We start from the raw sequence: 13,795 nt of genomic DNA on the forward strand, positions 1-13,795 counted from the left end.
GACGATATATATGTATGTGGCAAAAAGTAAGCGTTAGTCCATATTAAAAAAAAAAAGATTCATACTACGAGTAGTTGATAATCCAAAAACAATGAAGTAACAGATTGATCTTAGGCAATAGCTTGCTTAAGAATTTAAAAATATTATTAATGACAAAATTTTATGAGATAATGCTAATTGAATAAGATTTGTAGACAAAAATTAAAACCTTGTCAAATTGAATTGGACTTTAATTGTATGGTTGTACACTTGCACCCATTGTGTTTGAGCTAGCTAGGGTTTTGCATGTTGAGATCATAATTGAGCCTAATCAGTACAAGCTCAGATATCACACACAGCTCACTATAACGAGTAATAATTACTCCCTCCTTTTCATAATGTTAGTCCTATATGCTATTTTGGGTGTTTCAAAAAGCAGAAGATTTTATGTGAGTCCGTTTCACGTGAGTCCGATTTATAATGCATACTCCCATCCCCTATCCTCTGTTAGCTTTGTCGGCGGCCGGCGACCTTCTCCCTCCCAACCCCCGGTGCCAACGACCTTCTCAACGTCGTGGCTTTACATTCTCATCATTGTTTCTTTTCTTCTCATCTTCACCATTCCCTTCACTTTTTAGGTTTTTTCTCTCTCCTTTTTTCTGCTATAACTGCTATTTCATGCATTCATTTTCGATTTGTATTGGTTTATATTATTTGCAGTTTTTAGGTTTTAAAATTAAAAAGACGAAGTGCAAGAAGAAAGAGGGAAAAAAGGAGGAAATTACCTAAAATTGGCGAAGAAGAAGATGCAGAGCTGAGCAATAGTATCTAATTTCTGCTACTGCTAGTGTTGGCTACTACGAAAAATGAAAAGGGAATTTAAGATATGAACAAAACAACCTGACCAATACTATATAAAATCTGACCAATATTATCTAATTTATGATACTTATTATCTAATATCTGACCAATATTATCTAATTTATGACACTTATTATCTTATTTCTGATACTTATTATCTAAAAGCTGACCATTATTATCTAATTTCTGATAATTCTTATCTAATACCTGACCAATATTATCTAATTTCTGACCGTTATTATCTAATTTCTGACCATTATTATCTAAATTCTAACAATTAATTTTTTTTTTTGTATGATTGGACTCACGTGAGTCCGTTCTACATAATACTTTTCCTTCAAAAAGATATACCCATATTGAGTATATTTTATTTATAACTTGGTTTTTTTTGGAATTAATAAGTTATGGATTGATGACATGACTCTAAATAAGGAAATCTATACCTTAAATTATGCAATTATGACTTGTGCTTTCCTAATAAAAAATTTAAAAAATTAAATAAGGTAAACTAATTATGAATTATGTTGTACTTTAATGTTAGATTCCAAATATATTTCTTTTCTTATTTTATGTGATTGATTTCATATGGGACTAACATTATAAAACGGAGGGAGTAATTTAATTATATGTATGATACATGCAATGCAGCTATATGTGTGACAGTGTACTTAGGTGCATGCAACTTATCCATCTACATCCATGTATATGTACAAGCTACACATAACACGTGCCATTTAAAAAAAAAAAATTCTTTATATACTACCTTCGGTTCGTATTATTGATAAGTGTTTTATTTGTCCACTTATCATGGTATTTTTAGCACAATTTTGTTGTCATTTTCCCCTCTTTATCCCCCTTTCCGACTCCTTTTTGTGTATGATTACAACTTTTGGCTTCCCCGTTCCTTTTTATGTGTGTGTTCGTGTTTGTAGATGCAAGGAGAAATTGGTCACATAGCATGAACATGAAGAACTATATTGGAAGCAAAGCACAAGAGGAGAGGGCGTGCAGCCTGTTAGGAGCGGGCGCTCCTGCCTGAACTGCCACATTCTGCCTCCCCTGCACTTTTAGGAGCGGGCGTGCACCTATATAGGAGCGGGCGCTCCTCCCTGTTTTCCTACAAACTGCCTCAAATTGCTGCAGGAGGAGAGGGCGCGCAAGATCCAGGAGAGGGCGCTCCAGCCTGAGGAGCGGGCGCTCCTCTATCCAGGAGAGGGCGCTCCTACATGCAGACCCGACTTTTTGGGCGGATTTTACAATGTTATTTCGGGGTGTATAAATACGACCCTTGGCTTCAGTTTTCTGCATCTTCTTCCTTGGAGAAGATCACCTTCTTCCCTTTAGTCTTCTTAGGCCCTTAACTCTCTAAACTCTTATTAATTAGCTTAGTTTCTCTCAAACTCTATCATTGAAGTAGATTAATTGAAGTTTGTATTCTTCCTTTCAACATTTTCTCAACCTTGAAGCTTCATTAGTAATCTCTTTCCTCTATCCCTTACTCTTTAATTTCAGTTTTTATTTACTTTGAATTGTTAATTTCTCTCTTGATCTTGCTTAATTGTTGTTGCATGTCCGATCTACCTTATTCCTACTACTCCTCTCAACTTGTTAACTTAATGTTTGAATTGGAACTTGTTGTTTTGATGTCCCTCACCATGTTTAGTGAGTAGTTTCTTAACTAGGGGTTGGATGAAGACCCAACCAAGCCATGGGTTAATTGATGTTTGTGTTTGCATGTTCATTTTGGGTTGATGATTGATTGTTAAAGAATTGGTTAATTGCATGTGTAATTGGATGGCCACTTATTGCTCATGTATTCACTTCTATGCTTGCATTGAAAGATGAGGTCTAGTTGTGAGCCATTTCTTGTATGATTATGCTAAATTCCTCTTGATTACGGTACCTCGTTTGGATGATGTAGTAGTCTTAGTTGCGGTAATTAGGAGAGAAATCCCAATTATTTGTGCCTTAGTACTAAGCTATCTCGAACCGATCGAAAGACAAACCCGAGTTAGTAGTCTACTTCCCATCGTTGAAACTTGGTTGGCCTATCTTGTTAGTCGAGTTTAGTTTAGGAATGCTTAGTGTTGTAGTTTCGAGAGAAGTGAACCTTTTCTTGTATGATTAGACCGAATTTCTATCTTGATTACGGTACCTCGTTTGGATGATGTAGTAGTCTTAGTTGCGGTAATTAGGTGAGAAATCCCAATTATTTGTGCCTTAGTACTATCTCGAACCGATCGAAAGACAAACCCGAGTTAGTAGTCTACTTCCTATTGTTAAGACTTGGTTGGCCTATCTTGCTAGTTGAGTTTGGTTTAAGAATGCTTAGTGTGGTGACTTCAAAAGAAGACAATGTTGAGTGCCCTCTCTATCATCCAATTTGTGTGCATGCTTGCCTATTGTTTTGATCCATTGGTTTGGTTGGTGTCTATCCCCATTTCCCCCCTAGTGTTTGTCTCCATATAGTAGTTATTTAATCAAACCTCCAATTTGTGACCGAACTAGATTGCAACCGTTTCATACTCTCGGTGTACTCATACCCATTCCCTGTGGATACGATCCTCTACTTGCCCTAGACTTGTCTTAGGTTAGTTTAGGTAGAAATAGTGTTTGGCTTGAGGGTGATCGTCCAACGACCGAATATCCCTCTACCAATTATATGCAACTTTGGTGTATTATTTGTGAGATATAAAAAATTCCAAAGTTGCATATAATACGAACCGAAGGTAGTACTTGTTGTGAAGTACGGAGTAGTAGTTTGTGTGAAATATAATGTAAAGGCTAATATATAATTAACCCCTTCCATCCATTGTTGTACATATTTCATAGACATTCTATATGTTGTGTTTGTTGTGCAATTAATGATGAAGTTTATTCATTAACTGATAAATCCAAGTCTCCGTCCCCTCTCCTTTCCCTCTCATTAGAATGATTTGCCCAATTGGTGTTAAAAAATAAATAAATTACTAAAATAGTGTTCACTTAAAAATATTTCTCAAAGTAGTGTTTATGTAGGTTCGGAAATTACAAAGCTAGGAATTAAAAATTAATGGCTAATACAATCCAAATATATATATGTATACCATTAAATTCTTTATTTTTAACGCTTACGGTATCTTGACCAGAGTATGGATTATGAATTTCGAAGTAATATAAATGTTTAAAAATTTCTAGCATTTTTGTTATGGACATAACCTTGTCAAAAAACTTATATATAACATGATATATAATGCATTATTTAGACGGATTTAAATTATCAAAGGGAACTCAATCACCATTCTTGAAACCAACTGCTAGTTCTACAATGCAATCAATTTGGATCGGAGATGGTATTACTTTATTACAAAATAGCTCAAAACATGTCATACTAGCTAAATAAAAAATTCAATTTAGCACCATTTTATATGAATTTGGAGATGATGATCGAACAACCTTCAAAGTACTGATGTGTGCTCATGCTTCAAATGAAAATTTGAAGAGTCATGTTGGCCAAGAAGTAGAGTTGGAAGCTCCATTTGATCTGTTAAAAAGTCTTTGTCAGGGATAAGATTAAGTAGTACTCCGTAAAGATATACTCATATACATTACCGTAAAGAATTTAATGGTATACATATATATATTTGGATTATATTAGCCATTATTTTTTAATTCCTAGCTTTGTAATTTCCGAACCTACATGAACACTACTTTGAGAAATATTTTTAAGTGAACACTATTTTTGTAATTTATTTATTTTTTAACACCAATTGGGCAAATCGTTCCTCTCATTACATAGCATGTTAGATGCTAGCCTAGTTTTGAGTCTTATATATCCAAGCTTTTGTATTAGTAGACAGCTGGACAAATCTTAGCTAGTTAATTACAAGTGGATGGAGAATTGAAAATTTGGATGTACTTAGGGCCTTTTCTCTTCACCTTATTTTCAGTTCAGTTCAGCTATAATAAATTTAATTCAGTTCAGTTCAGTTCTTATCTTAATTTCCTTCTCTCATAAAATATTCAGTTCAGTTCAGTTCAGTCAATCAAAATAGGCCCTTAGTACCTTTACGCGGGTTAAATTCCTCATTCTTCTAGTCCATTAACTCGAACCAAATTTTCCAGTGAGAGATATATATTAGCCCAGTACAGTAGAGTCGTCTTCTCCTTACTTAATAAATAAGGAGTAAGAATAGCGTTACTACTTTTAATGGACCGTTCACTACATATATTCATATGTAATAATTTTTCATTTTACAATAACGATATCACCAATACTATGTAATGCAATTGTATTTTCTAGTTAAGAAAGTAAAGCATCTACTCCTGATATTTTCACTAAGAGAAGGGGGCCATAACATATAAAAAGTACACCAAAATTGGAGCCTACAATCTTGTTGGATTGATCATGTTTTATCCATACTATCTTTATTGATCACACCCCTTTTAGATTATATCTCACTTAGAGTTTTGTCTTGGCTTGTACACCTCTCTCTTTCTCACACACTCTCTCTCTCTCATCTTTCTTAATTCATATCAAGTGGTTGTCATAGCATTCTTTTCACTTTGGAACCCAAACATTTTAGTATTTACATTAGATGGGAAAAGGGAAATAAAATAAAAATAAAGCAAAGGGCAAAGGCCGCAAAAGCAAATATAAAAAACGTTACAAATATAAACTATAGTAACAAAGTATGTAATTTATAATCTCAAAAATGTAACACATCAACTTTAGTTTACGATCCCAACAGTAGGTTCTATATATTTCAGTTCCAATAAGGTACAAGCTTGTCTTCTCTTTGTTCTCTCTTCTTCATTCTCTCTTCTACTATACTTTGGCCCCCCACTTTCCTTTCCCTTAAAAGGATTTATCACATACTATTAGCTTAGCTTCTTCGTCACTACTTTTTTCTTCTTCTTCATTAACCTCAGCTCGTTTAATACCCTCTCTTTCGAATTCGTACACTCTCGCTTCTCCTATGGCGCCAGTGAGTCTACCACCGGGTTTTCGATTTCACCCAACTGATGAAGAGTTGGTTGCTTATTATCTTGATAGGAAGATCACTGGTCGTAAGATTGACCTAGAGATTATTCCTGAAATTGATCTTTACAAGTGCGAGCCTTGGGATTTACCTGGTAATTTAATTTTATTTTATTTCTTACTCTAATAAACCATTTTTTTCATATATACTCTCAATCTTTATCCAATATTATTGATATTGTAATTTGAATTACTAATAATAACGTGAGAACTAAATCTAGACAAAGATAATATAGATTAGTCTATATATCTCTGTTACTGACATATTCACGTAAGATGTAACCAATAGCCATATAAATTTTTTATGAAGTTTTTGAATATTAAGGGTAGCTTAATCAAGCTAAGCTAACATGTAAGGGTACACTTAAGTTTAGGAAAAAAAAAAAAAGCCTCCATAGTAAATTAAGTTAAAAATATTAGGTTCTTAATTTTTCTTATATCATTCATTAGATGGAATGAATTATTTGATTAAGTATTAATGTACTAAAAAAATGGTACTGTGAATGATAATGTACAGATAAGTCATTTTTGCCGGGAAAGGACTTGGAGTGGTACTTCTTCAGCCCAAGGGACAGGAAGTATCCAAACGGATCAAGGACAAATCGAGCAACGAGGGCAGGCTATTGGAAGGCAACGGGGAAGGATAGACCGGTGCACTCGCAGAAGACGGCAGTAGGGATGAAGAAGACGTTGGTTTATTACAAAGGGAGAGCTCCCCACGGGCTTAGGACTAATTGGGTTATGCATGAATATCGCCTTCTTGAGTCTCTTTCTGGCTCTACTCCCTCCCTTAAGGTACGTACATATACCTTCAGCTAATATTATTCTTTTTCCTCCTCTCCCTCCTTTGCTTCTTAGTTATTACTATTAGTACTTGTCTACTAGATATATCTCTATATGTAGGGGTTTTATTTTATTTTTTGAGTAGTTATGTAACATATAAATCTAGAAAAAGTATACTTCATATAAATGTCAAGATAAAATACTGTAACACTTATATGGCGGTGCACCTGCTGATAGCGCGTACATAACACGTACAGCTAGAAGAATTGTTTTAGGTACTCTCAAATACACCGTGTAAGATTCCTTTACGATTTTCCTACAATGAAATCTTGCAAAACTATTTAAAAGGTTTAAAAAACAATAAAGGTTTAGGGCCTAGATCGGAAGTGAGAGAAAATATGAAATTCATATATATTAGAGTGAGTACAAATGATAAATTTTTTCAAAGTTTGAGTAATTAATGAATTTATATATAACTACAAAATGAAAAAGATAAAAAGTATGGGTGAAAAACAGAAGTATTAAGAATAATGTGGTGATCTAGGGTTTGTAGTATTTGAAAGCAGGAGGAGCATTTTGCAAAATAAGAAAGATTACTAATAAATAAATAAATTATTAATAATAAAAATAAATAAATAAAAAAAAAAAAGGAATAAAACATTGAAAAAGAAAAGAAAGGAACGTTGCATGACAAGATTCTATAGAAAATGATGATTATGTGCATGAGATCCAGCAAACGTAGACGACAGTAATCATGCAATCATCATCTTGATCGACTTTTTCTACTATTACCGCGTCATAACCTAGATCCAACCCTCATTTTTATCATTCATTAATTATTCTTCTTTACTTTATCTTCCTTAACCCTTCTTTTCATGTAACAAACTTACGTACATTTTATCGATTTGAATCATTTCAAAACTAACCCCTTTAATTTATTCATTTCTTGACTATATTTAAAAACATTTTAACACTAAATCATCATGACATACATTGTAATTTGGTTTATCACCACCCTTTTTTTCTCCCCTTCTATAAAAGATTGTCGGCTTCGTAAATTGCGATTTAATGTGATGGTTTCAATAATTTCACCATAATTTTTGAAATGATGTTGTTAATCACAATGTATATAATTATCATAATGATTTCAAAAATCATATCAATTTCATTTGACTAGTGAAACTTAATCATGTCAATCATTAAGCAAACTTAAGTAACCTTATTTTGCAAGCTAATTATAATAGTCGGAACAATATCTTATATATGCCATCTTACTAGACAATCGTCTAACATAAAATCAGTTGTTGACTGGTGTTAATAAAATTCAGGTCCGGATTCAGTAATTCGCTGTCAAATTTGAGTCCTAAAGTAAATACTCAATACTTTTGTTTACACATATAATGTCGAATATTTACATATTATGTTAATTAATGCTCTATCTAATTATTTTCAACTAAAACAATAGGAATCATATGCATTGTGCCGTGTTTTCAAGAAAACAATTCAAAACAATCCAAGGACCAAAGAAGTAGGAGACGTTTTTATCCCAGATAACGAATGCATAGACGAAGATGTACAAGGGGATGATCATACAAGAGGCATTGAGATTTCTCGACGAATTAGGGAAGCAAATCAAAATCAAGATGATTTGTCAAGACATAATAACAATGACGGATTTAATAAGTTTCCTTCAGAGGCATCTTCAGAGCTGACTAATCAAGAAGGTACACCAACAGGAAGTGCCCTAAGTACGGACCAAGATGTACAAGCCCCATTATTTGCCGCAGATGAAGCTAATAGTTCCGCACATTTCTACCCGTTTGGCTTTGATTACTCATCAAATCTTTACCAGGTAATATCTTTAATTTTTTTTGAATGACAAAAGTTATAAGGATCATATAATAAAGTATCAAATTTGTGTTATCATGAATTTTACTGTTTAGCTTTAATAATCAGTTAATCATGAGGTCAAATTACATTTCAAGCTAAGTCAAGAGTCTTTGATCAAGCTTTAACTCTTTAAGCATGTATCTTCTTTTGTTTTGCGGCCCTATGTGATACTTGTTGCTTTAATGTTCTTCTTTGAGGAAGAAAGTTTTTTCTTATCAAACCATTTTTCTTGCCTTTCAAACTCATTACCGTTGATTTAATTTATGAGAAGATGTTTACTCAAACACTTAAATTTTTTAAGGAAAATTATTGAACAAACACATTTGAAAAATTGTGTGGCTTGGGTCCTATCTAGCTAAATTGGTGAAGTTATTGGGCTGGTATCCACGACCTAAAACTTGAGATCGAATCCTATGTATTCATTTGTCTTTTGTAACTCTCTTTACATTAAATAAAATGGTAGTAATTCAATGGAACCCTTCTTCAGTGCTTAGATTTATAAAGATAAAGGTGTTTTTTTTCCTTAGCTAATTGTTCGATTTTTGAGCAAATTATGTAGAATAAATATCACTCTGTCAGTAATAAGAAAATGATAATACTTCATTGAAAAATAATAGTTGGGTCTATTGCTTAAAATTTTAATAGAACTCTCATAAATAATTGTAGAAAGATTATAAAATTTCTTTTAAAAAAAATTAAAAAGGATTGTGATGTTAGAAAACTAGTAATGATTAGTTCACAAAGAAAAAAAGAGTAAAGTAGATAGAAGAGTTTTCTCATAGTCTGGAAATGGTCCAACAAAGATAAGACCTTTGAGTATCTCTTTTGATCCTAAATTAAAGTAAGAAAGGGCTAATTCCCAAGTGATATATTTACCTCCTTTTCATAAAGCTTATTAGATTTGCTTCTAATTCATCTCTCTTGAAATTAGCTTGGACTGACTCACTCACTCACTGACTGTGTTATGACTGGAGAATCATCTATCTAGTGAGCTTAGCTAGCTAGCTTTCTTCACCAACTTCTATGGCTTCTTTTGACTGACTCTAAACATCTTTTTCTACTTTTTCCCTCATTTTCCTCACATCCCATCATCATTTTTAGTAGCCAAATAAGCTTGTTTGTGTCCCCTTCATTATACCCGGGCCCACCCTTCTGGAACAACTAGTCACGTACTCATCTTGACGGTATTATCTGAGCTACCTAGTAATGTGTCAACTTAATTATTTCATACAATATTAGAATTATTATCTAATAAGTAAGGACATTCGACCTGTAATGTAATGTGATATGTTAACTTAATTAAAATGCACTTTTCTAGTGATTTATACTAATGTAATGTACTTCTGCAACAGGATATGCAAATGGCAAATAATTACTTCAATTTACCGCCATTGGCAATAGATGATTTCCCTCAAATGAATATATCAGAGACAACAATGTCATTGAAGCCAATAGACCATCATCAAGAAATGAGCAACTTGGGGTGTGACAAATTCAAGGATTACATGAAAGGAGCAATTATGTTTGAAGACATATTTGATCTTTGCTCAACTCAAGGCACTTCCATAAATCTGCCTTTAGAAGATTGATCAAAGAAGCTGCAAACTTACTACTATACTACATACTAGTATATCATATGATATAATACCCATAAGATTATATCTCTAACTTAAAAATTCAATTTTACTAATCATAAAAAAAACAACCCAAAAAAAAAGAAAAGGTGGATTATTTTTGTTATCCACACAGTTTGGTGGGGTTCATATATACTTGTTGCCCAGAGAAAAGAGATTCAGGGCATTTTTCTTTTTTTTTACCTTTTTTTTTTTTTTTTTTCAAATGGCATAAGAAAGCTCTTAGGCAATGCTCCCATAGAGCCCATAAGACCAAGAGCTAAATCACAGGTATACTTTGTAGGTGATCACCATTATCATTTTCTCGAACGAGATGGGTAGCTAGGGCAAGGCATACTCAATACATGTCTGTAACATTTTATCCTTTAACAAACTTAAGTTGTAATATTATTTTGTTTCTTACTTCGATTTCATTTGTGAAACATTGGTTTTATTTTTGTTAATTAATTGTGATACTTTGGGGTCAATTTGGTAATGGAGGCAAATTTTTGCAAGATTTTACATCTTGATATTTGAAGATTTTGTATTAGTATGCAATTTGTGGTAGCTAGCAGACTTAATTAACATTTAACAACCACATCTATTCATTAAGTATCATTTCTTTTGAAAGTATGAAAATAAATCATCAAGGCCAACATGTCACAAGTCATAAGTTGATCTAAGTCAAGCACATTAAGAATCATACTAAGGGTACATTTTTCACCCTTGAAGCCATTCAGGTGAATCAAACAGGGGAGGCTTCCGAGCCAAAGTAGCTTGTTCGAACCCATAAGCACTCTCGATTAGCTTTGGTTCCGTTCCTTTTAGCCCTGAGAACAACATGCCAAACGGAATACCATGTTCATCATAACCAGCTGGAACTGTAATCCCAGGGTACCCTCCAATAGCCATCACAGGGATAGCCTTTGTTCCAGGAGTCACCATCGCGTCCAATTTGTTGTCTTCCATCATTTTCTCGAATCCTTCCTTGTTCAGCTTGTCAAGATGCTCGACTATCTGCTCTATTTCCTCCTCGTTTCCTTGCATATTTTCTGCCTCGATAAATCCATCTTGCCCGTACTCATTAGTCCTCTCCTGTAACAGCAAGATTTTAGACTAATTTGCTCATTGTAATTGTTTAATAAGAGGAAATTAAATGGTTAACTACATACCAGTTCAGGATTGTTTTCATTGAAGGCGATAATGTCTGCTAGGGACCTCACGGGTGAAGACTCAAGTCCCTTGAGGTATTCAGGAATCGCGTGCTTGAAATCAGCAAGCATTGCTGTTATTTCACCACTATGATGAGGGTTAAGGATCTCACCAATGTTCGAAATTTCAAGGTCATCCACTAATATTGCTCCTTTCTCCCTGCATTTTTATCATTCAACTCACTAACTTGAACAACCAAAATAATTCATGGACACCAAATGTAGGTGTTTAGCTTAGCTATACCTTAATGTTTTGAGATGGCCTTCGAAAGCTTGAGCCACAGTAGATTCATGTAGGGAGCTCACAAAGGGGTGTCTGACAATGCCTAACCGCTTTCCTTTAAGTCCATCCTCCTTAAGGAATTGCTTGTATCCTCCTTGAGGTATAAATTTCGATGATCTTTTCGTGGCTTCCTCATCCCTAGGGTCGAAACCAGCAATCTCGTCTAGAACATATACACAATCAGAAACAGTCCTACATATTGGCCTGCAAGGTTAATCACATTGTCACCAAAGATTTAATTGATACTCTGATGTAGTGATGTTATAACAAGATACATTGATTAGTTTAGATTATCTCTTGCTTACCCAACGGTATCTTGGCGGGATGAAATTGGAATTACACCGGCCCGGCTTACGAGCCCTACGGTAGGCCTAAGACCCACAGCAGAGTTATGATCAGAAGGGCAGATGATGGAACTGTGAGTATCAGTACCAAGTGATACAGCCACCAGATTCGCCGCTACAGATATGGCTGAACCACTGCTTGAGCCACATGGATCAGCAGATTTTACATATGGGTTCTACATGGTTCGATAAAGATCAATAAGATGAGGTTGGCAAATCAAAATCGTATAAACTCAGCTAAGTAGCTAGATGCACTAAATTGGTAGTCATAGTAACTTAAGCTTCAAGTACAATACAAGTTTCGCTCCTGAACAACTGAACATTACCGCATTGGAGACGTAAATAAGGGTCTCATTGATCTGTAAACAACTAAAATCTAATTTCTAATGCAAGCTTTCATTGATTTACGCCTTGAATTAGTGTTTTTTACACAAATGTCCAAATAATTTTCATGAACGACTGAAAATGAGCATGGATCTAGTATATCCTAAATTCCTAATATATAGAACATTGGTTTTTCGTATATCAATGCTTAATCAAATCCATTATAATACGGAGTATAAATTCAAAAAGTACTTTTAACTACAAATCTAGAAACATAGTTTGTATGAGTAAATTAAAACATGATTTGTACGAGTAAATTCTATCATCAATAAAGAAATTCAAAGTTTGGCCCTAGAAAACCAACATGTCACTAATCAAGATCAAGATACGTACAAGCTTCCTTCATAAAGAGTACTACATAAATTTGTTGGATTAGACCAAGAAATGACATGTTTAGCACTCTAACAAACAGACCATCATTTAGTACAATCTATCAAAGGAGTCGTAAAGTAACTTTTAATACTGGTACTATAATACAAAAATGTTCAAAATTTAAAAAAAATTCAAATTCAAAAGTAAGAGAACTAACCACTCCTTGGCCAGCTCTAGCAGACCAGCCATTGGGGAGATGATCAATAGACCGAAGTTTATACCACTCAGACAAACTAGCCTTCCCCAATATCACAGCTCCAGATTTCCTCAATCTTTCTACAACCGATGACTCACGCGCCACCACCGACCCCACCAGCGCGTACGACCCGGCTGTGGTCCCCATCTTATCCTTGGTCCCAATTGTATCCTTCACTAACACCGGTATACCGTGCACCGCGCCCAACTGACGCCCATTTACTCTCTCCTGATCGGCAACGTCGGCGAGAGCCTGCGCGTCCGGGTTAACCTCAACAACTGCGCGTAGGATAGGGTTTAATGTTTCGATGCGATTAAGGTAATAGTCAACGAGTTGTCTACAGGTTAGTTTGTTTTGGGAGAAGGCTTGATGGATGGCTGTGATTGTAGCTTCTTCGATTGGGAAATCTTGACCGTTATTTGCCATGTATGTCAATTCAAGGTCAAAGGAGAGAGAAAGAGAGATAGAGAGAAGTAGGATAAGGGTTTGGATAAAATTCACCATTGAGAGTGAAGGGGAGATCCGACAGGCTTAGGGTGGAAGCCTATATTTGTGCTGAAATCTGTTGTAATCAGGCTGTAAGTACTATGGAGTAGTAACAAAGCCACACTATGATTATTGCTCTTTTAATTTCTATACTTTGGGCTATATAATAAAGAGCATTCCATAATATTACTCCGTAGTATATTATCTATCGTGTGTATGGCGTTATTTCTATTGTAATGGCTTGAGCCTTGAGCAGTTAAGTTTCACGTGAGTTTCATACAGTTATACTTCCTTCGTTTTTATTTACTGTGAGGTCTGTGACTGTGGAAAATCACCAAGGCCCATATAGTCATATTTCAAATTTTCAATCAAT

General features: G+C 34.5%; 2 protein-coding genes across 2 annotated transcripts; one reads left to right on the top strand and one right to left on the bottom strand.

Annotated features, from left to right (window-relative positions):
• Positions 1 to 5,665: 5,665 nt before the first annotated feature.
• LOC145588321 (NAC domain-containing protein 2-like) lies at positions 5,666 to 10,574 on the top strand. Its single transcript, XM_081644962.1, has 4 exons — positions 5,666 to 5,955; positions 6,378 to 6,655; positions 8,109 to 8,495; positions 9,886 to 10,574. The coding sequence occupies exons 1-4, from the start codon at positions 5,799 to 5,801 to the stop codon at positions 10,120 to 10,122; spliced, it is 1,059 nt and encodes a 352-aa protein (XP_081501088.1). The 5' UTR covers positions 5,666 to 5,798; the 3' UTR covers positions 10,123 to 10,574.
• A 181-nt stretch (positions 10,575 to 10,755) lies between these two features.
• Positions 10,756 to 13,502, bottom strand: LOC145588323 (putative amidase At4g34880). Its single transcript, XM_081644963.1, has 5 exons — positions 12,898 to 13,502; positions 11,946 to 12,160; positions 11,602 to 11,844; positions 11,319 to 11,517; positions 10,756 to 11,241 (listed from the first exon to the last, which is right to left on the bottom strand). Exons 1-5 carry the CDS (start codon positions 13,438 to 13,440, stop codon positions 10,867 to 10,869), a joined length of 1,575 nt encoding a protein of 524 aa, XP_081501089.1. The 5' UTR covers positions 13,441 to 13,502; the 3' UTR covers positions 10,756 to 10,866.
• Between the last annotated feature and the right edge of the window lie 293 nt (positions 13,503 to 13,795).

This window comes from Chenopodium album, chromosome 17 (assembly GCF_948465745.1).
Source record: "Chenopodium album chromosome 17, dcCheAlbu1.1, whole genome shotgun sequence".
Taxonomy (NCBI): domain Eukaryota; kingdom Viridiplantae; phylum Streptophyta; class Magnoliopsida; order Caryophyllales; family Amaranthaceae; genus Chenopodium; species Chenopodium album.

Bases quoted from the DNA above. Each gene is read 5' to 3' on its own strand.
- LOC145588323 (XM_081644963.1), bottom strand. From the start codon at position 13,440: ATGGTGAATTTTATCCAAACCCTTATCCTACTTCTCTCTATCTCTCTT. The intron at 11,845-11,945 runs GTAAGCAAGAGA...TTAACCTTGCAG, and splicing joins TCCCGCCAAGATACCGTTGG to GCCAATATGTAGGACTGTTT. The intron at 11,518-11,601 runs GTATAGCTAAGC...ATAAAAATGCAG, and splicing joins GGCCATCTCAAAACATTAAG to GGAGAAAGGAGCAATATTAG.
- LOC145588321 (XM_081644962.1), top strand. From the start codon at position 5,799: ATGGCGCCAGTGAGTCTACCACCGGGTTTTCGATTTCACCCAACTGAT. The intron at 5,956-6,377 runs GTAATTTAATTT...GATAATGTACAG, and splicing joins CGAGCCTTGGGATTTACCTG to ATAAGTCATTTTTGCCGGGA. The intron at 8,496-9,885 runs GTAATATCTTTA...CTTCTGCAACAG, and splicing joins ACTCATCAAATCTTTACCAG to GATATGCAAATGGCAAATAA.